The sequence below is a fragment of the Marmota monax genome, unplaced genomic scaffold (assembly GCF_021218885.2).
Source record: "Marmota monax isolate L192 unplaced genomic scaffold, Marmota_monax_Labrador192_F-V1.1 WCK01_AAM20220418_F8-fsc00018, whole genome shotgun sequence".
Lineage (NCBI taxonomy): Eukaryota > Metazoa > Chordata > Mammalia > Rodentia > Sciuridae > Marmota > Marmota monax.
The window spans coordinates 21,714,124-21,740,426 of record NW_026692201.1 but is presented as its reverse complement, the minus strand read 5'-3'; the positions used below and the strand labels follow the sequence as shown (position 1 = coordinate 21,740,426).

Genomic DNA, 26,303 nt, shown 5'->3' with positions numbered 1-26,303 from the left:
TGCTGAATGTTTTCTTTAATATAAGGAGGCTGATTCATAGTGGGATAAGGAGAAGGGAGCATGGGAAGAATAGACACTCTAGATAAGGCAGAGGAGTTGGAGGGGAAGGGAGCAGGGCATGGGGTGATTAATGATGCTGGAGTGTGATGATCATTATTATCTGAAGTACAGGTATGAAGACACGAATTAGTGTGACTATACTGTGTATACAACCAGAGATATGGAAAATCGTTCTCTCTATATATAATAAGAATTGTAATGCATTCTGCTGTCATATATAAATAAAAAAAGAAAAGGAAAGGAAAAAAGACTCCTTTAGCAAAGACTTAAAATCAAGAGTCAATAAATGGGATGGATTCAAACTAAAAAGTTTCTTCTCAGCAAAATAGACAAGCTATGGAGTGAATAGAGAGCCTACATCTTGGGATCAAATCTTTACCCCTCACACATCAGATAGAGCACTAGTCTCCAGAGTATATAAAGCACTCAATTCTAAGCACCAAATAACCCAATCAGTAAATAGGCCTACAACTTGAATAGACACCTCTCAGAAGATGATGTACAATCGATCAACAAATACATGAAAAAATGTTCATCATTGCTAGCAATTAGAGAAATGCAAATCAAGTGAGATTTCATCTCACTCCAGTCAGAATGGCAGCTATTATGAAGATAAACAACAATAAGTGTTGGCAAGGATGTGGGGAAAAAGCTACACTCATACTCTGCTGGTGGGACTACAAAATGGTGCAGCCAATATGGAATGCAGTATGGAGATTTCTTGGAAAACTGGGAATGGAACCACCATTTGACCCAGCTATCCCTCTCTTCGGTCTATACCCAAAGGACTTAAAAACAGCATACTACAGGGACACAGCCACATCAATGTTTATAGCAGCACAATTCACAATAGGTAAACTGTGGAACCAACCTAAATGCCCTTCAGTAGGTGAATGGATAAAAAAAGTGATATATATATATACACACACACACACACACACACACGAAATATTATTCAGCAGTAAACGAGAATAAAATCATGGCATTTGCAGGTAAATGGATGGAGTTAGAGAAGATAATGTTAAGTGAAGTTAGCCAGTCTCAAAAAAACAAATGCCAAATGTTTTCTCTGATATAAGGAGGCTGATTCATAGTGGGAGGGAGAGCATGGGAGGAATAGATGAACTCTAGATAGGGCAAAGAGGTGGGAGGGGAAGGAAGGGGGCATGGGGTTACAAATGATAGAGGAATGTGATGGACATTATTATCCAAAGTACATGTATGAAGACATAAATTGGTGTAAATATACTTTGTATACAACCACAGAGATGAAAAATTGTTTTCTATATGTGTAATAAGAATTGTAATGCATTTCGTTGTCATACAAATAAAAAAATTAATTAAAAAAAAGAAAAAACAAGATTAAAAACCAGTTATAGAACAATGCCCAGAGAATAGAAATATTGTTAGGGGAAAGTTTATGCCTCAAGGAGGTATGTTTCAAGTTAGTAACTGCTCCAAAATTGAGCAATCCAGTTTAAAGTAGCTAAATAATAGAGACATACATAAAGGAGCTACATAATAGAGACTTGAGGCAGCCGTGTCCTTTCCTTTATTACTGTGTAACTGAATCATATCCACAAACAGGAAAATTTTAATCTTCTGATTGTTTGTCCTTTCAGTTCTTTTAACTGTTAACATTTAAGCAGTGGTAGAACTCTATCCAAGATTTTGTTCAAGCAGAGGATGGATATTGTAAAAAATTACATGGAATAAAGTGTTTGTTCTTTTTAGTTTTGATATTTAATGTAATGGAAATATCTTAGAAGAAAATTTATATCTCCCATTGAAAATAGGACATCTGTTTTCTTTTAAATGTGGTTTTATTATGATATGTTGAATAGGCAAGCATTGTTTAGTAATAAACTAGAGAGAATCAATTAATGAATAGTTACCACTAGTTGTAACATCTTAAAATTCTGTCAGTTTGCTTCAGGTTATAAAGTTATGAAACTGAAACCCTGTATGGCCTTTTCTAATTTCTTTTGAAAAATTAAAAAAAAAAATTTTGGTACCAGGGATTGAACCCAGAGGTGCTTAATCACTAAGTCATCTTTTTTTATTTTATTTTTTAAATTTTGAGACAGGATCTTGCTAAGTTGCTTAGAGCCTTGCAAAGTTGCTGAGGAGGGTCTAGAACTTGTGATCCTCCTGCTTTGTCCTCTGGGGTCACTGAGATTATAGGCTCCACCACTCCTAGCTTAATTTTTTTTCTCTCTACAAAAGTAATCACATTTTTAAAAAGACTATTCATTTAAAGAAATACTTTTAATATATATGAATGTATTCATATATAATCTGAGTTAACCATCTTTCCTTTATCAAAATACTTAACCAAATTTGAGTTTATTGGTTTTACAAATTCATTGGCTTTTTAAAAACTAATATTAGAAGCAAAGGTTGCCCATGTTTTTAGCTCCTACTCATATCCTTCAAGAGGAAAAATTTTATAAAAAGATTTCCAGTAACACAATAAATAAAAATAGATTTGGATTATGGTGTTTGACCAGAAATAAAAATCTCGGAGATGTTGTTTCTATTCAGATGGTGGCAGTGGAGCTTATGTAAGTAAGTTCTCTTCTTTTTTAAGTAAGCAAAACCGTTACTTTGCTGTTATTAGTAAGCATTGTACTTTAGTACCATATATTAACAATTTATACTTTTCTCTCTATTAAACACAAAAAGATAATGAATAGTATTATCTGTAGAATTTTAATGTTTCTCTGTGCCCTCCAAAAGAAATTTATTTGCAGATAAATAGTTTACACCAAGATTGGGTTTGATTCTGACTTATGACTTATTAAGCTTGTCTGAGATATAATAATCATAGGATGCTATTTAACTAATGTATTAAGCTTAAAAAATTAGAATTCTGTGAAATGGATATCTTACCATAAGTACATGTATGAAGACACAAATTGTGTGACTCTACTTTGTGTACAACCAGAGATAAGAAAAATTGTGCTTTATATGTATAATATGAATTGTAGTGCATACTGCTGTCATATGTAACAAATCATAATAAAAATAAAAATTAGTAATTAAAAAATTAGAATTCTGTATAAAAGTCAACCTGAAATTATTCTTATAACTTGGGATTTTAATTAAAGTTTGTTAGAGACAATTCTTTTTCACATGTAATTTTTAAAAAACAATGTATTGAAGTTAAAATCCCCTTAGTACATTCTGTTTGTGATATGCCTTCTGTTTTCAGTCTTTTCTGCATCTTTAACACAAGTAGATTATATTTTACTGAATTGCCACTATAAAAATGGAACTGCAGGTAAAGTTATTAAAAGTAGTAGTGTAGATAACTCTCTATTTTGATGCTGCAAGCCAAAATTTTCTTTTATATTAAAAATAAATTGTATTTGTTTCTTAGTTCCATTGGTGAATACGACAAATCTATCCAGGCTTTTAAGTCAATACCTCTCGAGGAGTTAGAAGACCTCATAGGCTTTGCATTGGCTTTATTTATGAAGGGGCTATATAAAGAGAGCAGCAAAGGTAAGGCTGTTGCTTAAAGGATGTTTCTTTTCCAGAGTTTACTCATAATGAGCTTATTATATACAGAAAGATGTTATCTTGAGATGGGGGTGAGGGTTGTAGTATTTATTAAAATCTGACTAGGAGTCAGGAATCATAATGGTCACTTTTTACATATTACCTCATGTAGTATGTTATGATGGTGACTAGTCCTTTAGTAATACTCAGCAATGAGCTGAGTATTCTACATATGAGGGAACTAAGGGCCAAGATTATTTATGGTAGACATGTGAGTTAGTATTTGAAAGTAGGTGTTTACTATTCTATGCTGCTTAAGTGAAAATTTCTGATACATGAATATCAGTTGGTATAGTAGATACTGGTTTCTCCAAAAATATTAACTGATAAATTTTTAAATATATGGGCCCCACCTACATGTGTGTAGCTCATTTAAATATCCTCTGCTTAATGGCGGTGGTGGTCTGTACTGGAAACTTTGATGACATTTCATTGGCTACAAGCCTCCACTTCTGGCTTTTAAAGGTGGCTCTTAGAGATAGTGACTCAGACCTCTCCATAGATTCTACCATTTAGATACTAGATGGTACTAGAAGGTGGGGCTTATCACAGAATAATCCCAATCATACCACCGACTCACCTTGGAAATGCTAAACCAAGGTGGATTATTATAAGTTTTTTATTCTGTCTACTTTAAAACAAGGGAACAATAAGATATGATTTTAGTTAGGTCTTTTTGAAAAATGGGATTGTTAGTCAAAGTTGTTTTAATATTTTGTTTGTTTCTAATTCTCTGTGACAGCATATGAAAGAGCCTTGTCTGTTGCTGAATCAGAGCAAGACAAAGCCCATATCTTGACAGCTCTGGCAATAACAGAATATAAACAAGGAAAAATGGATATAGCCAAGTCACTGCTATTCAAATGGTATGTATAGATGACATCAACACTTAACATGACCTGATACTTAAATATTTAGGTTAAGATTTGGAGCAATGTAAAATGAAGTTCTAAGTGTTTCAGGAACTTTCAGGTTGTTCTGAATTGACAATCACAGGTGGAGCTAGATGTCATGGTTTAATTCTCAGATCTGGATTCCCGATCTTTCAAAATCATCCTCTGCTCTGTGTATGTTTTTTCTGATGATGATGATGATGATGTTATTTTATTCGTTTTTAAGAGTAATTGATTACATAACTAATGTAGTAGGAGCTTAAACTTGTAATGAAGGCAATTGTAACTCTTTACTTTTTGAACTCTTGGATCCCCAATGAGACTTTTTTTCCTCCCTTCCTTCCTTTTAAAGTTAACCTGAAAAAAAAGTTCTTTTGAAAGTGAGTCTTTAAAAAACAATTATGCCAATGGAACTTGTAACTATTCTTATGTTTTTGGGTCAAGTTTATAAGATAATAGCTCTGATACCTCTGGTTATTTATGTAATATTTTTTGACTTTTTGAGTTTTTTTTTTTTTTTTTTTTTAAATTGGCCTAAATTTCTTACAGAGCAGGAGGTGATCAATATATGTCCTTGGACATTGGTTGTCATTGACTACTTTATTGGCATTTTGACTGATACATATCGTAATAGCACGCAAGTTTCCCTCCCCTGCAGAATACTTACATCTCTGCCTCCCATTCATTAAATGCTAATATCATTCCTCGTTCATTATGACAATCAAAAAAATTGCCTCCATAACTGTTCCCCTCAAAAGAGGGGGAAGGGAAATGATTAGATGGTAGTAGTTGAGAGCCACTTCTGTAGATCAGCTTTTAACTTAGTTATTCATTGCAATACTTTTATCTAATCCTGCCTAATTAAAGTCATTCCCTTGTATAATAAGTAAGAAATTCTTTCTGTTCTTCTTTGCTTTTTTGAGAAAACTAATCAATTTAAGCTATAATCCAGATAGTTTACATGGATACATCCTTGTAATGTACATGAATTTGTGGTAACACTCACAGTTGCTAATGAATATTGGCAGTTATCAGGGATAAAATAAACCCAAATTAGACCCAAAAGTTTATGGTTATTACTTTTAAAAGTAACAAAATCAGTTTGAACATTGGAAATAGAGAAAAAAGTAGCAAAATGTAATCTTTCCTTTTTTCTTTCTTCTATGAGAAGGAAACTTAAGGTTTTCCTTCTTGTATTATATTGTTGGATCCAGAGCTAGATGTTTTGTTTCTATTTGATTCTTTATGTCATCATCCAAGTAGCACTACTGACTGCTCCAGTTCCCACCTTCTTGGCATTCTTTGACTTTCTATGAAGAGATAAGATTTATTGGTTTTGTTTGCCATTCGTATGTTGAAAACTGAGCAGTATCCTAGATGCTTATATGGGGAGAGTAGGAGTAAATTCATCATATAAGGGGGAAAAAATCTAATTGTCAATTTCATAGACTTTACAGTATTGAATAAACACATGTTAATCCCTGGAACATGGTAAAAGGCAACATGCAGGTACTGAGCATTTCAGTACATGTTTGCTTGTTACTGGAATGTATTCATTTTTGTAATGATTTAGATTTACATATTAATATTAGAGTAGATAGGTTTTATTCCTTTTGAGCGAAGGCACAAATTGGAATTTCTTTTGTTATTAAGATTAAAACTTATATATTGCTATATACTTTTATGCTTTCTTTGTTGTACCAAATGGCAGTATATATTTATAGTGATAGAAATGACACTGACATCATACTCCACATTTTTACTTCTACCTTTTAAAATTCTTTATTGTGAAGGGTTACTGTAGGTATTTTAAGTAAGCTACTTACTCCAGAGCTGCTTACGAAAATTCATGATTTTATACCCAATGATCAAAATTAAGTGCAAAAGAATTAATTCCCCCTTCCAACAAATGGTTCAAAGGCTAGTATAAATGCTTTTGTTATATTTTAGTGAACTTTGTTTAAAACGTTTTTGAAAGCTTCTTCATTTTATTACAGTACACAATTCATATTAATTATTTAAAAGTATCATTTAGTTTGTGGAGAGCTAAGAATTCTTCATTTAAATTAATATTCTTAAAAATTATTTACTTTTTCTTCTTTAAGGCTAAATAAGCCTCACATTTTACAGGTGAAAAAGGAAAAAAAATCTATATTTTTTATTGTATGTTTTACATTCACGATATTTAAATTCTCCTTAAATTATAAAAATGTTTATTTGAAGCCTACTGGGTGTAGCTACATTGTACTTATTATGTAAAGTGCTGCTTTCAGTATCACCAAGCAAATAGGACAAGAGTTCTGTCAGAATGATAAAAATCAGATCTTATATTAAACAGATTCTTCTTTTTTTTAACTATTCATGCCTTCCAGGATCTTATTGAAACTGAACATTTTAGCAAATTTGTTCTAATTATTTAACTAGAACTGAGACCCAAAGAAGCTGATTTACATTTGCTTCTAAAGAATGGATAGAATGACCAGAGAAGAAATTTGGCTATTATAGGTCTATGAAAAGCCATTACCACTTTTTATCAGTCAGAGAAATTGCTATCTATAAAAGCCAAGAAAGGTTTCTTATATTACTGTTAAAACTGGCTTATTTGATGAATCTTTAAGTAAATTTCTTTTTGTATTAAGCGTCTTTTACTAATATAGATAAAACTACTATACTGATAGCTAACAAGCAGTTATAAAACTGTGTTTACAGCTCTATTTTAAAGGAACCAACCATAGAAAGCCTTCAAACCCTGTGTGCTCTAGGATTGGTAATGCAGGATGCTACACTGTCTAAAGCAGCACTTAATGAATTACTGAAGCATATCAAACACAAAGACAGTGATTATCACAGGTGCCTTCTTACTTCAGCTATTTATGCACTCCAAGGCCGCAGTGTGGCAGTGCAACGGCAAGCGTCTAAAGCTGTTCACAGGTAATGTGGTTATGTTTGTCACTTGGTCTTCAGTAAGATGAGGTAACCATGTTTATATTGGAAACCAGACTCTGGCTCCTTGAAATTATACATAGGACCAGGCAACTGACTTTGCCAGTTATTTTTCTATAAGGATCTTTTTAATTTAGTTGATAAATTTGGCTTTTACTTGGGTAAAAGCCCAAAACTTGTTTTGATGTAAAAGCTCTTATTTCCTGCAGTTTGTAGTATTTTCAGTCCATTATCTAATACAGGACAGGTTGATGGCTTTAGGAACTTGGGGCCACTTAAATATTCATTAATGTCTTCAAAATTTGGACAGTAGAAAGCTATCATTATCAGTAGTGGTTATTTTATTTTCAGAATGTTATGTCTGTCATTTCTTTTTCTTCAATAGTTAATTATTAATAATCTTTGCTAATTATATTTTCAGAAACTTAAATTATTTTAATATGAAACTTACTTCTTATGGTGTCATTTTGATTAGAGTACATCCTCTTATAATTCTTTTTATCTCTTTGTGTTTTCTTTGAACATAATACATTTCCTTAATCTTGTAAAATGCATTTCTTTGAACACAATTACATTTTCTTAATTTTTTTTACTTGTTTTGTGGTTTTGGGATCCTCCTGTTGCTGATTTTTTCTTTGTATTTTTGTAAGAACTCTTAATGCTTATAGAAGATGTGAAATTTGTTTTCTAAAATTTAAGGCATTTCCAGTCATACAAGGATAATTCATATGACCTTGTCCTAGGTGTCAGAAAGGTTTTAAACTTAGTAATATGTTGGTTGGTTGTAGTTTTTTTGATTAAAGTAACTCCCATTTCTAAGGGCATTACTTTTGATGATCTCTGTAGTAACCCAGCTGATCCTGCTCTTTGGTCTCTATTATCCCGAGTTGTTGCTCAGTGTGCTCAACGAAATGCAAAGGTGAGTAGTGTTCTGAATTCTGGAAAAAACATAAATTAACTTATGATATTGTAAACATAATTATAATGTATAGCATTATTTTTCTGAAATATAATAAATACAGTGAAGGGAGTTTTGTCATTTAACAAAATGTTCCATTATTCATACAAGTCCTAGACTGAGTTTTCTCCTTGTACTGTTGTACCATTTAGGGTGTTTTGGAAGCTACAAAGAAGTAGGAGGTCTTTTTTGAACACATATGTATTGTGTTAATGCCTATATGTTAAAGTAATGTTCAAAATATAATAAACATTAGCTATTGTGGTTTTAGATTCCAAAAGATAATTTTATTTTAAAACTACTTTGTGTGTGTGTGTGTGTATGTGTGTTTTGCTGAGGATTGAACTCTCATGCATGCCAAGTAAGCACTGTACCACTGGGGCACCTCCACAGCCCTTCAAAAATTTCTTAAAGACTAGATAATGGGAATTTGAACTCTGTTAATGTCCAGAAATATAAATATAAACAAAAATTTTGATACCCTATAAAGGATTACATGTTGTGTTTTAGCTCACTCACAATAGCCAGATATTTTCAAGTGTCTATATTCTTTTAATTTCTATAGTTAATATGTCCCTTTGTAGTTCACCTAGCTAAACATAATAGTAATAGCAAATATGTTTTGAACACTTTATCATGTCTAGTAATTCCAATATCTGAAGTCTTTGTGGATCTGTTTTTGTTGTTTGTTCCCACTGGTTTTTATTCATGGTGGCCTTGTTTCTTTGTTTACCTGGTTATGTATACTTAAAAATTATTTCTAGGAATAATTTGAGGCCTAAGATCAAGGTACCTTTCTATAGAAAGAATCTGTACCTGCTTTATCAGGTGTTTGGTGGCTCTACCAATGTAGAGCCTGAGGTTTCTAGACCAGCCAGGGTACTTTGTATCTGGATTACAAAGTCATTTGAGACTTTATCTCTAATTTATACCTTTGAGTCCCAGCTATTCTATTATAGATCCTTTTCTCTTCTCCTTATGTACCACCTTCCTTGTTTGAGCCCTAGGCTTTAACTTCTGTTCCACTAGGACTCATGTCCTTCAAGGTGACAATTAAAATTTGTTACAGTCTGAAAATGGCAGTTATCAGGGATAAAATAAACCCAAATTAGACCCAAAAGTTTGTGGTTATTACTTTTAAAAGTAACAAAATCAGTTTGAACATTGGAAATAGGGAAAAAATGGCAAAATGTAATCTTTCCTTTTTCCTTTCTTCTCTGAGAAGGAAACTTAAGGTTTTCCTTCTTGTATAATATTGTTGGATCCAGAGCTAGATGTTTTGTTTCTATTTGATTCACTTGAATCTCTAAATTCCAGTTTTCTCTTTTTCAGTTTTGGCCCAAGTCCTTAATGTCTTGACAGTTATTCAATGCCTTTAAGAAATATGTTTTAAAAATATTTTATCCTAGTACTTCTCAAACTTTGATATGCAATAAAATCACCTAGTAATTTCATTAAAGTACAGATTCTAATTTAGTAGTTTTGAGTAGGGCCCTATATTCTGCATTTCTAACAACCTCCCAGGGAATGTTAATGCTGCTGATATGCAGATCATAGTTTTAGTAGCAAGATTTTATCCCATAGTTTTAGTAATTTTTGATAGATGTATAGGTTCATAGAACCCAAAAGATCATCATTATTAGACCCTGGAATGAAGTACTCATTATCTGTCAGCTACTGTGACTAAGCTTTTTAATATATTGTCATATAATTTCAACAATTATATGAAGTAAATGCAATTATTGTCCACTTTATAGAATAGGAAACTTATATGAGATATAGACGGTAAGTGACTTGTGCAAAATCACAGTTAGTAGTTGTTGTGACAGGATTTAATTCAAGCTTTAATTCCCAAATCCTTCTCCTATTGTACTGTGTTGACTTTTTTCTTTTTAATTCATCTTTTGTTTTATTTCAAAATATTTTAAAGCTTATGTTTTAAGCATTTTTAATGTACAGAGTCTGATACACTTCTGATATGAAAGGTACAGTATATATCTGATATAAAATGAAACCATTCTTATAATTCACTTTCTTTTCTAAAAGTAAAATGTTGAATTTTTAAAATTATAGATTTCAAATTGACCTTATGAATACTTTCATGATGCTGCATATATGTACATATACACATATGTATATGTATATATATTATTTTGGATATTGAGTTGATTATTGTAGCAATGGTAAGCTTCATGGTGCTCTCAGACTTAGTTATTCATTTTACTAGGGACTATGGAGTTTTTAAAATACTATGTATTTTTGTGGCATAAATCATACTAGTTTATCTTTGTATTGTTTTCTGTCTCCCTTTCTTTCTTCGTTAGTCTCTTATATTATTATACATTTGTACATGTGTACATTTGTTTGGTGCCACTGTAAAATCATGTAACTTTTGAACCTTTGACGAGTATTTTAATTGCAGAGTTGAAATGATCACAGTATAAAAGGTTTTCTCCCATAAAAATATTAAACTGTTCTTTTAAAATAGTAATAATAAATTGATACTTAAGGGATTCAGAAGTTGCAAATGAGATAAAATTGAATCTTTCAAATTATTTAATGAAAAGATTTTATCAGTTTTAATGTTTACTATTTCATAAAAGTTTATGCATTTGTCTAATCAGTATTTTCTCTTACAGGGGGGTGCTGTAGCAGGAAATGTGGCTCATATTCTGGACTCAAATCATGGAAAGGTTAGCTTACGCTAGAACAATGGAAATTTTTAACATGTTAATTAATGATGAAATAATAAAATAAAAATTTTCATAGCTTTTTGGTCAGTTTGATTCTTTTCTCTTATCTAGAAGGCATTACTGTACACTGCAATAAATCAGTTGGCAATGGGAAGCAGTTCAGCAGAAGATGAAAAAAATATCGCACTAAAGACTATACAGAAGGCAGCTCTCCTTTCTCCAGGTAAATATATTATAATCCATTTAATTACTTCAGATTCTATCAATCTTGCATTTATGATCTACAAGAGCAAAACTTGTATTTCCATGAAATACGATAAAAGGAAATTTTAAGACAATGTTTTAGTGTATATTATTTGCTTGTCCGTATTTAGTTACTGATAATTAAGAGGATTTAATTATCAAAACAGGCTTAAAGGGAATATGTGTTTAAAGATACTTTATAACTTTGTAACTGAAAATCAAAATTACGAATTTTCAAGAAATAGTTTTACTTCCATTTTCTGTCTGATTTAATGAAGTTTATATATATATGTATGTATATATATACACACACACATACACACACTAAATTATTTAATAATGCTTAGTTATTTTTATGTACAGGTGTGTGTCTTTGTGGTAACTGTTAGAAATGGCAAGGTCATGGCCTTACCCAAGCTAGCTGTTATTAGTTCCAACCAGCTGTGTCATATATTGCCATTGACAATAAAGGTAATGAGGAATTGCATATGACTGCTTTTGTGTATTTCCATTACCACTACTGAAAAATGTCTTAGAGGAATGAAATTTATAGCAATGTAAGTCTATAAGGTGAATTACACATAATATTATTTTAAATATGAAATATCACATCAAACAATTTCTTACTCTCAGAACATTTGAAACATTTTTTAGATCAGTATTCTATTGTTTGGCCAGGCACTATTGGGATGCAAATTATACAAAGTAAGTTCAGTGTTTGCAATAAATTGTAATGGTCCTAACTAAAATGCAAGATATCTTAATATTTCAGGGATTATTTTATAAAGCAAGTAAATAGACCAATACATGTTATATTTTCTTTCATTTTGACATGATTAGAGAAAAAAGAGACCTAAACATTTGAATTTGTCTATGATATATATTGACAAGTTTCTCATTGTTAGAGGTGTTCTCAAGTAAATATTAGATGAACTTACTCTCAAGAATTCTTATTATGTCTCCAACATGATAGAAGATCTGTTAGTCTTTGATTATATAAATGACATAAATTTTAGGAAGGTGATTGCCCAGATAAGGTCCTTTCTAGTGATCTCTGATATTTCTCCATACTACCTGGAGAAATACATACTCAAAGGAAGCAAAATCATCATGTAAGATGTTTAAAACAGGGACCAAGTAGTAAAGCATGCTTAACTTGTTTTTGGAGACCAATGAAAGTGAATATAATTGTAATTAAGTGTAGTGGCTATATATCTAATTCTTGAGATCTTTAGTTAAGCAAAGTACAGATTTTACCATAAGGAATGTTTTCAGGAATTTAAAGATAACTCTTTATGAGTTTAGAATTGAATGGAAGAAGATCCAATTTCTGCTAAATTTATGTTTCTATGGTACTAAGAGATATTTTTAACTTTTAGCAATCTGTATTTAAAGAGTTTCAGGTTTATAGTTTATATGTTTTTCTAGTATCACTTTATTTCACAGGGAATTTGGGTTACTGATTATCTGTGGAAGAGTTCATGGAACTAGGGCTGGGGATTTCGCTCAGCACTAGAGTGTTTGCTTGGTGTGCGTCAAAAATCCCCATCACCACCAAAAAATAAAACTAAAACAGAGTTCATGGATTTGGCAGTTCTTCTGTATTGTGGCAGAAGAAATTGCTCCCCACTAATGTCCATCCCCTAACCAGAAATATTAACTATAGAATACCTTAAGATCCCATGGACTGGGGCCAGGGCTCAATGGTAGTGCACTTACCTGGCATGAGTGAGGCACTGCATTCTATTCTCAGCACCACATGTAAATAAATAAAATAAAGGTCTATCAACAACTTAAAAAATATATATTTTTTAAAAATCTTAAAACAAACAAACAAACAAAGATCCCCCAAAGGCCTGTTGATTTAATCTTAGGAGTTAAGTCAGTATTGAGTCTATGTCAGATGTAATTATAGGATTTTAGACCTAAGGGCGCTTCAGCCAATGGATAGTTCAGTTGCCTTGTTTTACAGAAAAATGAGTCCCAAAGGGAAGGCTGCCACACTATTAATTTGTGACATTGCTAGACCTAAACTCCAGCCCTGAAACTCAGATCATTTTACAGTAATTAGTTGTCATTGTACATTTTAAGGGCTGGTCCTCATTTGTTTATTCTGGAGTTTGATTATGTCTTCTGTTACTTAAAAGAAGATAGCCATTATCTGGGAAGAAATTATTTTGTAATATGGAAGTATACATTTAATTTTTTTATGAAAATTTTTTTTAATCTTGCATAAGATTTTTAATGATTTTTGTATTATGAGCAATAATACTGATCACCTATAAGTGAAATAGGTATATAGTGCAGACATTTGATAGAGGAGACTTATTTTGGATGGTCTAGTGGAATAGAAAAAAATAAAAAGAAAACTAAAAGGTATTGTTAAAAGACTATGTTATTAACTAACACCTCCTGAGATTTTAAAATTATCCTTTTGTTTTTTAATGGTAACAAGACAAAAATATTAACTGATGAAGTAAACTGCAAAGTAGGATTTTTAATAGTAAAAGACCAAACAAATTTAAAAAACAAACAAAAAAACCTAAGTTCCAAATCTTCTTCCAACTGTTTCTTTTCACAACTAATTTTCTTAAACAGAGTTTATACATCTAATCTCTTTCTGTTATCACCTCTTCAACCCACTATCAGGTGTCCCCTCTCACCTGAAGCTGCTGTCCAAGTGAGAAGGAAGAAAAGATCAGATGAATGAAGTGATACATAAGTGTATAAATGCCTTATTTGTAATGATGGAGTGTCTGTCATGCCTTCTTGGTAGAGAAGAGATAAAATGTTAGCCTTTGCTTTGTCTCATACTTTTCTTAAGAACTTAAAATCTGGGCTGGGGATGTGGCTCAAGCGGTAGCGCGCTCGCCAGGCATGCATGCGGCCCGGGTTCGATCCTCAGCACCACATACAAACAAAGATGTTGTGTTGGCCGAAAACTAAAAAATAAATAAATATTAAAATTCTCTCTCCCTGTTTTTTTTTTTTTTTTTTTAAAGAACTTAAAATCTGTGTAATCTTGTTTATCCTGAGTGATAAAAAGGAGCATCTATCTGAGCTTGTCCTTGGTGTCTAGTGAAAGGGAATGAAATTGCCCCTTCCACACATTTCACTCTAGGTATCTGAGTTGACCAGCTTTTGAAGAGGAGCATGATAAGATATTTCTCCTCCTCTAATGTTCTGGGGCGGGGGAGGAAATCTTTATTTACTTATTTATTTTTGGTACCAGGGATTGAACCCAGGGACACTTAACCACTGAGCCACATCCCCAGCCCTTTTTTTATATTTTATTTAGAAATGGGGTCTCGCTGAGTCGTTGAAGCTGGCTTTGAATTTGTAATCCTCTTGCTTCAGCTTCCTGAGCCACTGGGATTACAGGAGTGTACCACCAATGTAGTAATCTGTTTTCTGAAAACAATTTAGTTTTTGTTTAAGGAAGTGAATTTTTCTGAGTATATAGTTGATTTTTATTGGGGGGAGGTGCTACTTAGAATTCTTATTCTAAGTTTTGATAGCTTTTTAACATAATGTTATTAACAATCCTTTTAACTATGTTTCCTGTATTTAGGCGACCCTGCTGTCTGGGCTGGACTGATGGCAGCCTGTCATGCTGATGATAAGCTGGCTCTAGTGAACAACACTCAGCCAAAGAGGATGGATTTATACTTGGCACTGTTATCTGCTGTTTCTGCTTCAAGTAAGTTTAAAGAAGCATTTTAAAAATACATGACTTAATTCAGGCTCCTCAAATGATTAAATCAGGAACACAAATAACTGAGCATATATTGTTGTAAAATGTGTTCATTAAAGAATTCATGGTTGTTAGGCTGGGACTGTAGCTCAGTGGCAGAGCACTTGCCTAGCATGCATGAGGTACTGGGTTTGATCCTCAGTATCACATAAAAATAAACAAATGAAATGAAGGCATTCTGTCCAGCAACAACTACAAAAAAAAAAAAATTCACGGTTTTAGCTGTACAGAAATGTGATGAGTGTACTGTACTTTTCTAAATAGCTTTAAAGTCCATTATATCTGGAAGCTGAGTCTTTGTTGTATAGCATTTACCTGCTTTGAGACTTAGCCAGTGTTTGGGGATCCAGGTGACTTGGATGTCTTTACTGAAACCAGCACTAAAAGTGTTCTCTGATTCTTCCTGGGAATATTGGCCAGAGTAGCTGTTAATCTCCTCAATATCACTTATAATTCTTCAGATCTGTTCATTGAAAAGTGATCTATAATTAGCATCTTATATAATAGCATAACCTACTTTTTTGTCTTGGGACAGTAGTTTTTCACTAAATTAATTTTAGATTATCAGTTATTTTTTGGTAAATGTTACTGCCTGTCTCTTAGGGACTACCAGGGCAAATTTTTTAAAAGTAGGTCCTTCTTTAGTGGCATTGTAAGATTGAAGTATTTTAATAAAGTGAACGTAAAGTATAAGTCAAAAATATGATGAAGTCTCACTAAGTTGCTCAGGCTGGCCTTGAACTTACAATTCTCCCGCATCAGTCTCCTGAGTAGCTAGGATTTACAGGTATGTGCTACCACACCTGGCCTTGTCTTCCACTGTTTTTTTTTTTTTTTTTTCCTTTTAGTTTTAATTCTTCACTTTATGTGATTCCATTTTGTCCCCATTTTTAGCTTATCAGTTAAACTTCTTTAATTTTTTATTTATATATTTGTAAGTGATTGCCCTGGAGTTTGCAATGTATGCTTAAAACTAATCTAAGACCACTTTCAAATAACACTGTACCACTTCATGGGTAGCATGAGAACCATATAATAAAATATCCTAATTTCTCTCTCCTGTCCCTTATATCCCTGTTGTCATTCATTTTGCTTATACATGAGCATTTATCAGCATCCATACACACATGCACTTAAGCATACATAACTTATGAAATTATTGCTATCTTTTTCTTTTTGGTACCAGGGATTGAACTCAGGAGTGCTTAATCACTTATCCACATGTTTTATTTTGAGACAGAGTCTCTCTAAGTTGCTGAAGACCTTACTAAGTTGCTGAGGCTGGCTTTGAACTCATAATCCTGCTACCTCAGCTCCTTGAACTATTGGGATTACAGATATTCACTACCACGCCCAGCACTATCATTATTTTGAACAATTATTATCTGCAAAAACTAAGCAAACAAAAAGACTTATGAGCTTGGGAATATCGAACCCAATATTTAAATAATCTTTAATGTAAGCAATGCTATTATTGTGGTATATAAGTCATTTATTTAGGATTTAACATGTCCTTTTGACTTGGGTTTTCTCAAGTAATATTCTGAAAAATTTAGGTTCTGAATGTAAATTACCGAACTAAGAAAATATAAAATTAAGAGTGAAGACTATCACTGTTCCATTGGAACAAACTATAAAAAGAGGTATGGGACTGGGGTTGTAGCTTAGTGGTAGAGTGCTTACCTAGCATGTGTGAGACACTGGGTTCAATCCTCAGCACCACATAAAAATAAATAAGTACATAATGTGTATAAAAAAAGAAGAGTATAATTGTGTTTCTTTCTCAAACTTTTATCAAAGATGTTCACTACCTACCTTTCTTCTAGGCACCAACTTCTCAGTCATTGGGAAGGAAAAATGACCTATTTTCCTATTTCCCTGAAACACATAGATTATACCCTAAAACAGAGATACATACATAAATACATGCATGTGTATGCATCTTCTTCCATATACGTATACATAGAAAGTTTCTTTGTCTTTGAAATTAGAGCTGTTTTTATTTGCAGATATGATTATGTACATAGAAGTAGCTTAGGAAATTACCAAAAATAGCCACTAGAGCCAAGAATTAAGCTCAGTTTACAGGATGCAAGTTCAACATAGCAAAATTGATAGTATGATTATATACCAGGAACCAAAAATTGCCATTAAAATAAGCTACTTAGGGCTGTGGTTGTGGCTCAGTGGTGGGGCAGTTGTCTCACATGCATGAAGCACTGGGTTCGATCCTCAGCACCACATTAAATGAATAAATAAAGATATTGTGTTCATCTACAACTAAAAAAAAATATAAAATAAGCTACTTATACTCCTTATAAAAATATATTCTTATAGCATATAAAATATTAAATATGTAGAGATAACATTAACAAAATATGTGTAAGTCCCATATACTAGCAAGTACAAAATACTGCTGAGAGAAATGAAGTACACAAAATATTAATGGATCAGAAGATTCAGTATTTTCAAGATGCCAATTCATTCTAATTTTTCTTTATGGGAGATAGTGGTTTAATGTGTTGCCTTTCAGGGTGAGATTTGTATTTTGTTAATTAACAAACTATTTCCAGTCTTTTGTAAACTCTGAAGATTCTTATTCCTCCTTTTGATTTTTTTTTTTTTTTTTCCTGGCCTCAGGTAGTTTCCTCACAGTTGTGCTGATCAGTTGTGAGCTAAATAATTGAGGAGTCCTTTTGTGGATTTCTGGAACTCTTTTTGCAGCTGTCTCCTCCCTAGTACTATGCTCTAGAACTCTTTCCTGGTTTTCCCAGTTCATCTCTTCTATTTAGGGAGTTTTTTGGGCTCCACTGGGGCTCATCTTATTTGTTTCCCCTCTCACAAAGAGCATTGTTTTTCATGGATTGATAACTGAGAAAACAATTAAACAGAAAATCAGTAAAGAGGTATTAAAGACTTGAAAAACACTGTCAACTAACTTGACCTAACTGACATTATTACTATTATTGCACTTATTATTGATCTATTTCTTCTGACAGTTAAATGTACCCTTCAAGTGCACACTGAACATATACCCAAATAAATCATATTATGGACTATGAAACAGGCCTCAATAAATTTAAAAGTGTTCAGATTATATAAAGTATGCTATCTTAATAAACTGGAGTTAAATTAGAAGTAAACTGGAAAGTTCTCAAATACTTGGAAACTAAATAACATATTTCTATATAATCTAGGTCCAAGAACAAGTCAAATGGAAATTAGAAGAATATTTTGAAATGAAAATAAACAAAGCATATCAAAATTATGCAAAATTGCAAAGCACTACACAGATGGAAAATTTTAACATTAAGTGTCTATAGTAAAAAAAGGAGAAGCACTTTCTTGACACCAGTGATCTCAGTTTCTACCTTAAAATCTAGTGGATGGTGATCCATAATGGAGGGGGGAATGGGAAAAATGGAGGAACTTTGATTGGGCAAAGGGGAAGGAGGTATGGGGGCAGGAAAGATGGTGGAATGAGATGGACATTATTACCATAGGTACATGTACAATTGCACGTATGGTGTGACACAACATCATGTACAATGAAAGGAATGAGAAGTTGTGCTGCAATTGTGTACAATGAATCAAAATGCATTCTGCTGTCATATATACCTAATTTAAATAAATAAACAAACTAACTAAAAATCTAGAAAAAAGAATAGGAAATTAAATCCAAAGTGAACAGGAAAAAATAAAGAGTTGAAATCAAACAGAAAATTAATGAAAAAAATGAATTCTTTGTAAATCACAATAACATTGATAAACCTTTAGCCAGATGGATCAGGAAAAAGAAGATGGACAGTGCCCATGTCAGGAATGTGAATAAGATCTAGAAATTGTTAAGATACAAGTAGAATAATAAAAAAGGTGAATAAGCACCTCGAGCATCTTTATGCCATGACATTTGATGACTTAAGGGGAAGTGAACAAATTCCTTAAAAGACATAAAGCTTGCTCAAGAATAAATAAATTGAATAGCTGTATATCTATTAAGGACATTGAAAATCTCACAAAGAAAATTCTAGGTCCAGATGGATTTCACTTAAAATACTACTAAGCATTTAAGAAAGAGGCAATATCAATTCCATACAAATTCTTCCAGAAAATCAAAGAGATGATAACTCTTTATAATACTTTCTATGAAGCTGGCATTATTCTAATACCAAAACCAGACAAAGGCATTACAAGAAAACTACAGAACAACATTACTCACAAATGTAGATGGAGAAGTTCATACTAGAACTTCAACAATTCAAATCCAACAGCACATGCAAATGATCAAGTGGGGCTTGTTCTTGAATTTGAAAATGAGTGTAATTTACCATGTTATCACCTGTGAAAATGCCAAAGTGTACACTATATACTGTGTGATTTCATTCATGTGACATTTTGTAAAAAATGTATTGTGACAGAAAATAAATGAGGAGTTGCCTGGGGACAGAGAGAAGGTTAAGGTGAGATTGGATGATCTGGAGAAATAAATGATTACAAAAGGGACAGGAGGAAATTTTTGATAATATTGAGTATGTTCATTATCTTAATTGCGATAATAGTTCACTAACATATAATTATGTTAGAACTTTCCAAATGGTATAGTTTGAATATATGCACTTTATTTTACTTTAATTATATTGCAGTAAATCTTTAAATATTTTCAGTGAATTCCCTGTTTCTGTGGATACAGTGATTTTTTTTGTTTGGATCATAATAATGTGGCCTCAAGTTATTTAGCCATAAATACTTGTGCCATGAAACTTTCAAAAACTTGTCTCATGTCAGCATACTCTATGGTATTTCACTACTATATGTAAGTTTTAAAAATTTTATATGCATAAGTCTGATTATAGTACTTTCTGCAACTATTTATTCCCTTGAGGATGTATTATAAATTACAGAAGAAAGTAACAGTGATATTTTTTGTTTACAGTTAAGGGCAAGGAATTTCTTGAAAATTATAACCAATCTCTTGAAAGGTGGTCTCTCTCACAAGCTGTCACTGGTCTGATAGACACGGGAAGAGTATCTGAAGCTGAAGCTCTCTGCACAAAGGTATTATTATATAATTGTGCATTGAAATTGTGGATTCTTATTTTACTCTTTTTTTAAACTTAAAAATAGCTTTAAAAATGGAATATGTGTTATTTAAAGAGCATATAGTGGTGGTGATTATGATGATAACATTCAGAATTTATTGATTTCTTGCTACAAGTCAATCTCTGCATTTAGCATTTTGTATTTGAGTTTTGTAATAATCCTGTGTGTAGGTATTTATATAATAAACATTTTTACAAGTGAGAAAATTAAGGCTTAAAGAAAGTAAGCACAGTAAGAAAGTAACACTAAAAATAGTGTTGCAGTTTGAACTCATATTTGACTCGGGACTCCACCTCTGAAAAAAACCTTTTTTATTTTAGTTTTTGGGTACCATTAAGGAGGCACTGTTTTCCTTTGATTTTTGATTGTTCCCTTCAGAATGCTGTGTTTTTCAGGATCCCTTCATTTTTCTTCCATTTTTCAAGTTCTGAGCCACATAGCATGACTGTGAAAATTGATGAATGGGAACTGGAACTAATCCCTCACAAGTAATGTTTTACATGTCAGGATTATAGGGCTATCAACTTGGAGGCTCTGTGAGTAAATTCTTAGCATTTTGCCTAGCACATAATAGGGATCTGATAAATATTTACTGAATGAATGAATTAATAAATCAGAAATAAAAATTAGTAGTTGAGAGGTTTAAACATGTTTTTTCTTGGAAACATTGTTTCATGAATGCTTGCCAGGGATATTGTGTTGTCTTTTGAAATGAGGTTTTTGAAAGAATAGTTTTAAATTTTACAGAGAAAGAAGAATGGACTTGCTAAACTTCTGAGAAGCAGAGTAATTACATTTTTCTCCTTCATGTAAGGAATTCCATCTGAGATAAGTTCAAGACGGGCTGTTACACCAAGAGTGTTTATTCAGCATGAACCAAAAGTTGCCTTGTGCTCTCATAGAATCAAGAAAGATATATGGTGGCTGGGGTTGTGGCTCAGTGATAGAGAGCTTGCCTAGCATGTGTGAGGCACTAGGTTCAATTCTCATCACCGCATATAAATAAAATAAAGGTCCGTTGACAACTAAAAACATACTAAAAAAAGGGATCTATAAAAAAAATGATGTATGAACCTTTCCTTGGCATTTTATCGTTCCCATCTCTTACTTAGAAGAAAGCAATCCAGATACATTTTAGAAATATGTCTGACTATGAACTAATGAATAAAAAAATAGATAAGCATGTTCTTGAAGGCCAGTTCATTTTTTTTTTGGAAATAGTAGGTTAATGTTTCACCTTCAGGGTCAGGTTTGCATTTTCTTAACTAACATAATATTTATATTTATTTACAGAGTATTGTATTATAATTCAAAATATATATAAAATATATATATATATATATATAGTTATAGTTATAACCAAATCAGGATAACTAATATTCTCATCTCCTCAAATATTATCATTTTTTTGTGCTAGGAACCTTCAAACTCTTATTTCTATATGTTAGTGTATAAATAATAGCTCAGGAATGTATGGAAAGGGGCCATTTCTTTTACTACCAATGATTAAGAAGTCTGTGCCTAAAAGAAAGAAATGTAGTGGACATTGTAGTTTGAGAAAGAAGCACAATTTTGCCTCTTCTTATATGGTATAGTTTATTCCAGTGGAATGGTGATAGCCTTCGCTCTTAATTTTATATTTGCTTAGTTAGGTTATTTACATTTAGAACCTAAATTTTTCAGGATATTTCCTGAGAAAAACCTAGTCGAAAGGACATATTAAATCTCAAATAAATGGCATATCATGTTACTTAAAGATTATTTAAATATAAGTTTTGACCAATCAAATATAAATTAAGAGATGACTGAAAGGAAGTCTAGTAGAGTAGGGGAAGGAGATGGGAAGGACAGAGAGAAGGGAATCAGGGGAATCATGAACTGAAAGTGATTTTCATGTATGTATGAGTTTGTCAGGATGAACCCAACTACTATGTATAAGTGTAAAGCTCTGATATTTTAAAAATGCATTAAAAATGCAGGGTTTGATATTCCTAAACTAGTTTGTTTATTTGTTTGTTTGTTTATTTATTTATTTATTTATTGGTACTGGGAATTGAATGCAGGAGCACCTTACCACTGAGCTACATTTCCAGTCCCTTTTATTTTTTTATTTTGAAAGAGTCTCTCTTAAGTTGCTGAGGCTGAACTTGTGATTTTCCTGCCTCAGCCTCCTGAGTTGCTGGGATTGCAGGTGTACACCACTGTGTCCAACATATTTATTTAGCTTTTGCAATTGATTATTCTATAAGAAAAGTTTTAAATTAAGAAAAATTCCCCCCAACATGGAGCATAGCTTAATTTCCTTGTACTTACATCACTTAATAGCCTACATGATGTATTGCTATTTGTGGTTTAATTTTTAGAATTTAAAAAATAACCCGGATCAGCCAGCTATTATATTACTTTTGAGACAAGTTCAGTGTAAATCACTCCTGGAGTCACAAAAGCCACTCCCAGATGCAGTACTTGAGGAACTTCAAAAAACAGTCATGTCCAACTCAACTTCTGTTCCAGCTTGGCAGGTAAGTTATCTACTTTCTTACATGAGTTCTAAATTAAAATGCTTCGTGAAACTAGTTCAAGTTAGGGATATACCCTCTTTTTATTTAAGTCTTGCTTTTAAACATACGTGGTAATCTCAAGATGTAAATAGTATTATGACTAGAAAGCCAAGGGACTTAAATACTAATTTAAGTTACTATAATGCTTCAAAACTTTCTTAATTATGATTATAAATTTTCTCAACTTCAAACAATGGTAAAGACACTATCTTTTACATGGGGCTGATGCAGGAGAGGTAAAGATGTGTTCTAAATATTTCTATAATATTGGTACTTTCTTAACTCTGTCTTTAGAAAGGATATGTGCAGTTTTTCCCCTGGCTACTTTACAGGTAACCCATATCCAATATGTTAATAGGTACTTACTGCTTTTGGAGATAGAAATTTTAAGGATTGATGCTTACATCAACAGATTATTTGCTCTTTCAGCTGTCTCTGATTACCCATAGTCACATACGCAGTAATCACTATGTCTTTTTTTTCTGATTGATAATAATATTCAAAAACATTAATCATTTAGTTCAGTTTTTGTTTCTTTCTGTGCCCCAGAGAAACAGAGACTTTTGGGTACAGATTTATTTTGTTTTGTTTTGGGATTGAACACAGGAGCACTCGACACTGAGCCATATTCTCAGCCCTATTTTGTATTTTATTTAGAGACGGGGTCTCATTGAGTTGTTTAGCGCCTTGATTTTGCAGAGGCTGGCTTTGAATTTGTAATCCTCTTGCCTCAGCCTCTCAATTTGGGGAGAATTGACACAGTAACACTCTGTTGATTTTTTTTCTATTGGTGAATGTGGTATATTCCTCAGTTTAATTGTTTGATATTTCTCTTTGCAGTGATTTAAAACATATAACCTACAGGTTTTTTGCACTTTTTATTGTTTTTCTTGTTCATTATAAGGTGCTTTTTCTTATATGTTAGCTCCACACATTTAGAAATGCAGTGATTTTTTTTCTATATTAACTCTAGTACCTTGCTAAATTCACTTATTCTTTGGAATGGTTTTGGATTTTGTACAAACAAAATGAATGTGTTTTGTAAATAATGTTTTACTTTTTTCTTCCCAATATTTACACATTGATTTTTTTCTTGCATTATTGTACTGTCTAGAACCTCTAATACAATATTAAATAAAAGTAGTGATAATATTCTTATCTTATTCTTACCTTAGGGTAGAAATTATTTACCATTTCATTATTAAGTGTGGTGTTTGCTATAGGTTTTTATAGATTTTTTAAAATCAGATTAAAGAAGTTCTCTATTCTGAATTTGTTGAGAGGTTTATTTTTTAATGATATAGAATTTTATTAAATGCTTTTTTGACATTTGATAGAATGACCTTTTCAAAAATCCTATTGATGTGATGGATTACATTGATTTCCAAATGTTAAGCAACCTTAGCTTCTTAGAATTAGCCCTATGTGATAATGATGTTATGCTTTTTATACATTGCTGCCATCATTTTGCTAATATCTTGTTTAGAATTTTCATACTTATATTCATAAGAGAAGTGGACCTGTAACTTTTCATTTCCATAAGGTCATTATTATGTATTGGTATCTATGTTTTTACTTTGTGAAAGCATTTGTACATGAGTATTATTTGTTTCTTTATAGAACAATTCACCATTGAGGCCATTTAGGCCAGGAATTTGGTTTATGAGAAATTTCTTAATTATAGGCTAAATTTCTTTAATATACATAGGCATCTATATATAGAGATGTCATGTTTCATTAACATTGGTGAGTTGCATAGAGTTTTTCCATTGCATTTCAACGTCAAATTTATTGGCATTAATTTGTTCATTGTCCTCTACTGTCTCGTTCCTCATGACTAAACACTCAGGATCACTCCAGATGAACTGGGCTGCATGAAATAACCACACAAGAGAGAGAGATACCTTTTTCTTTGGGGTCCTGTAATGGATCCTCTGACCTTAAGGGTCTGCAGAAACAGAGAGCACTTGCTGAACCCTTTTATTGAGGAAGCAAGAGATATCATTCAAATGAGGCAAGAAGTCAGGTTTCAAGGTGTTGAGTCTAGCGTGGTGATGTCTGCTGTTGACTGACATCTAGGAAGGCCACACCCAAAGGCAGAGCAAGAGAAGGGGACACACAAAGGAAGTTTCCATGAAACAGTCTATCCCAAACAGGGCAAAGGGGTCGTATTATAAAGGAATAGGTGAGTGTAGCTCATCTTGCGTCTGAAGACATGCCCTCAAACTTACTGGACTGGGGCAATGTCCAGGTTACTACAAGATGTAGTGACTGGTCAAAGCCTCTCTACTTCAGGATGGAAGGCATGAATCATTCAGAGTGGCTCCCCACAGTCTACCACTGAGCTACCTCTCTAACCCTTTTTATTTTATTTTGCGGCAAGGTCTAACTACATTACTCAGGCTGGCCTCAAACTTGTGATATTTCTGCCTCAAGATTCCCTAGTGGCTGGGATTACGGGTGTGCACTGCTACACCTGGCTTTTTTATTATATTTTCTACATATTAATATTTTTTTCTCTGTTATTTTCTTTGCTGTACTTTCTTTGGGTTTAATTAGTTTTTTCCCCACCTCTAGCTTCTCAAGATATACTTGTTCTCATATGTACCCCATAAGATTTTATATAGTGCTTTCATTGTCATTCATCTCAAATTTTTTCTTAATTTCCACTGGGGTTTCTTTAACTGATTTTTTTTATATGAAGTATTTTGAAGAATATCTAACATGGGGGATTTTCTATATATGTTTATGTTACCAATTTCAAGTTCAATTCTACTTAATCAGAATATACTTTGTCTGATTTTTAGTCTTGAAATTTGTTGAGGTTTGCTTTATGATCCAGCATTTGATTACTTGATAAATATTGCATGTGCACTTGGAAAGAATGTGTCTTCTATAGTCATTGAATGTAGTCTTTTAAATATGTAATTTAAATTTAATTATTTGTTTCAGTCTTCTTCTCCTTACTGAATCTGTTTATTTATTTACTTATCATTGCTGAGATAATGTGTGTTAAAAATCTCCTATGATTCTGAATTTGTCTACTTTTCATTTCTGCCAACTTTTGTTTTATGAATTCTGTGTTATTGGGTATATACAAATGTAGAAGTGTTTATTTTAAATGGACTTTTATTGATGCTGGTGATGAGAATCAGGTCCGAGTTCCGTTTTCCAGGAATGTTGAAAATTGAACACCTGAGAAATGCCCAGGCAAGCATAGAAAGCAAGTTTTATTTGAAGGATAAAGCAGATATAGGCTTCTCCGCAGAGAAGGGGCCCAGAGCTGGGTGTCCTGCCCCTTTTATACTTTTTAGATTTCGTTTGTTCTCATGCTCTCCCCTCCTCCTATCCTGTGTCATGATTAGTGGCCAAAAGGTAGACCAAAGGTGGAGTGATCCAAGGGTGGGAACTTAGCTACCTAGGGGTCCAGGCAGGAAGGGAATGGCCCAGGAGGCATTCATTGACAGTCCCTTTTATGGAGGAACAAATCCCTGGAGCCAGGTGTCCTTGACAGCAGGTGGTGGAAGGGGAAGT

The 26,303-nt window shown here is 32.6% G+C and overlaps 1 protein-coding gene across 1 annotated transcript in view; it reads left to right on the top strand.

The window, feature by feature from the left end:
- Positions 1–26,303, top strand: part of Skic3 (SKI3 subunit of superkiller complex) — a 91,309-nt gene that overhangs the window by 50,984 nt on the left and 14,022 nt on the right. The window contains exons 31-39 of the mRNA XM_046428693.2: positions 3,443–3,567; positions 4,367–4,490; positions 7,227–7,448; positions 8,307–8,379; positions 11,058–11,111; positions 11,223–11,334; positions 14,926–15,054; positions 20,042–20,163; positions 22,572–22,730. Of these exons, the coding sequence (XP_046284649.1) occupies positions 3,443–3,567; positions 4,367–4,490; positions 7,227–7,448; positions 8,307–8,379; positions 11,058–11,111; positions 11,223–11,334; positions 14,926–15,054; positions 20,042–20,163; positions 22,572–22,730 (1,120 nt within the window). The remainder of the gene's footprint in view (positions 1–3,442; positions 3,568–4,366; positions 4,491–7,226; positions 7,449–8,306; positions 8,380–11,057; positions 11,112–11,222; positions 11,335–14,925; positions 15,055–20,041; positions 20,164–22,571; positions 22,731–26,303) is intronic.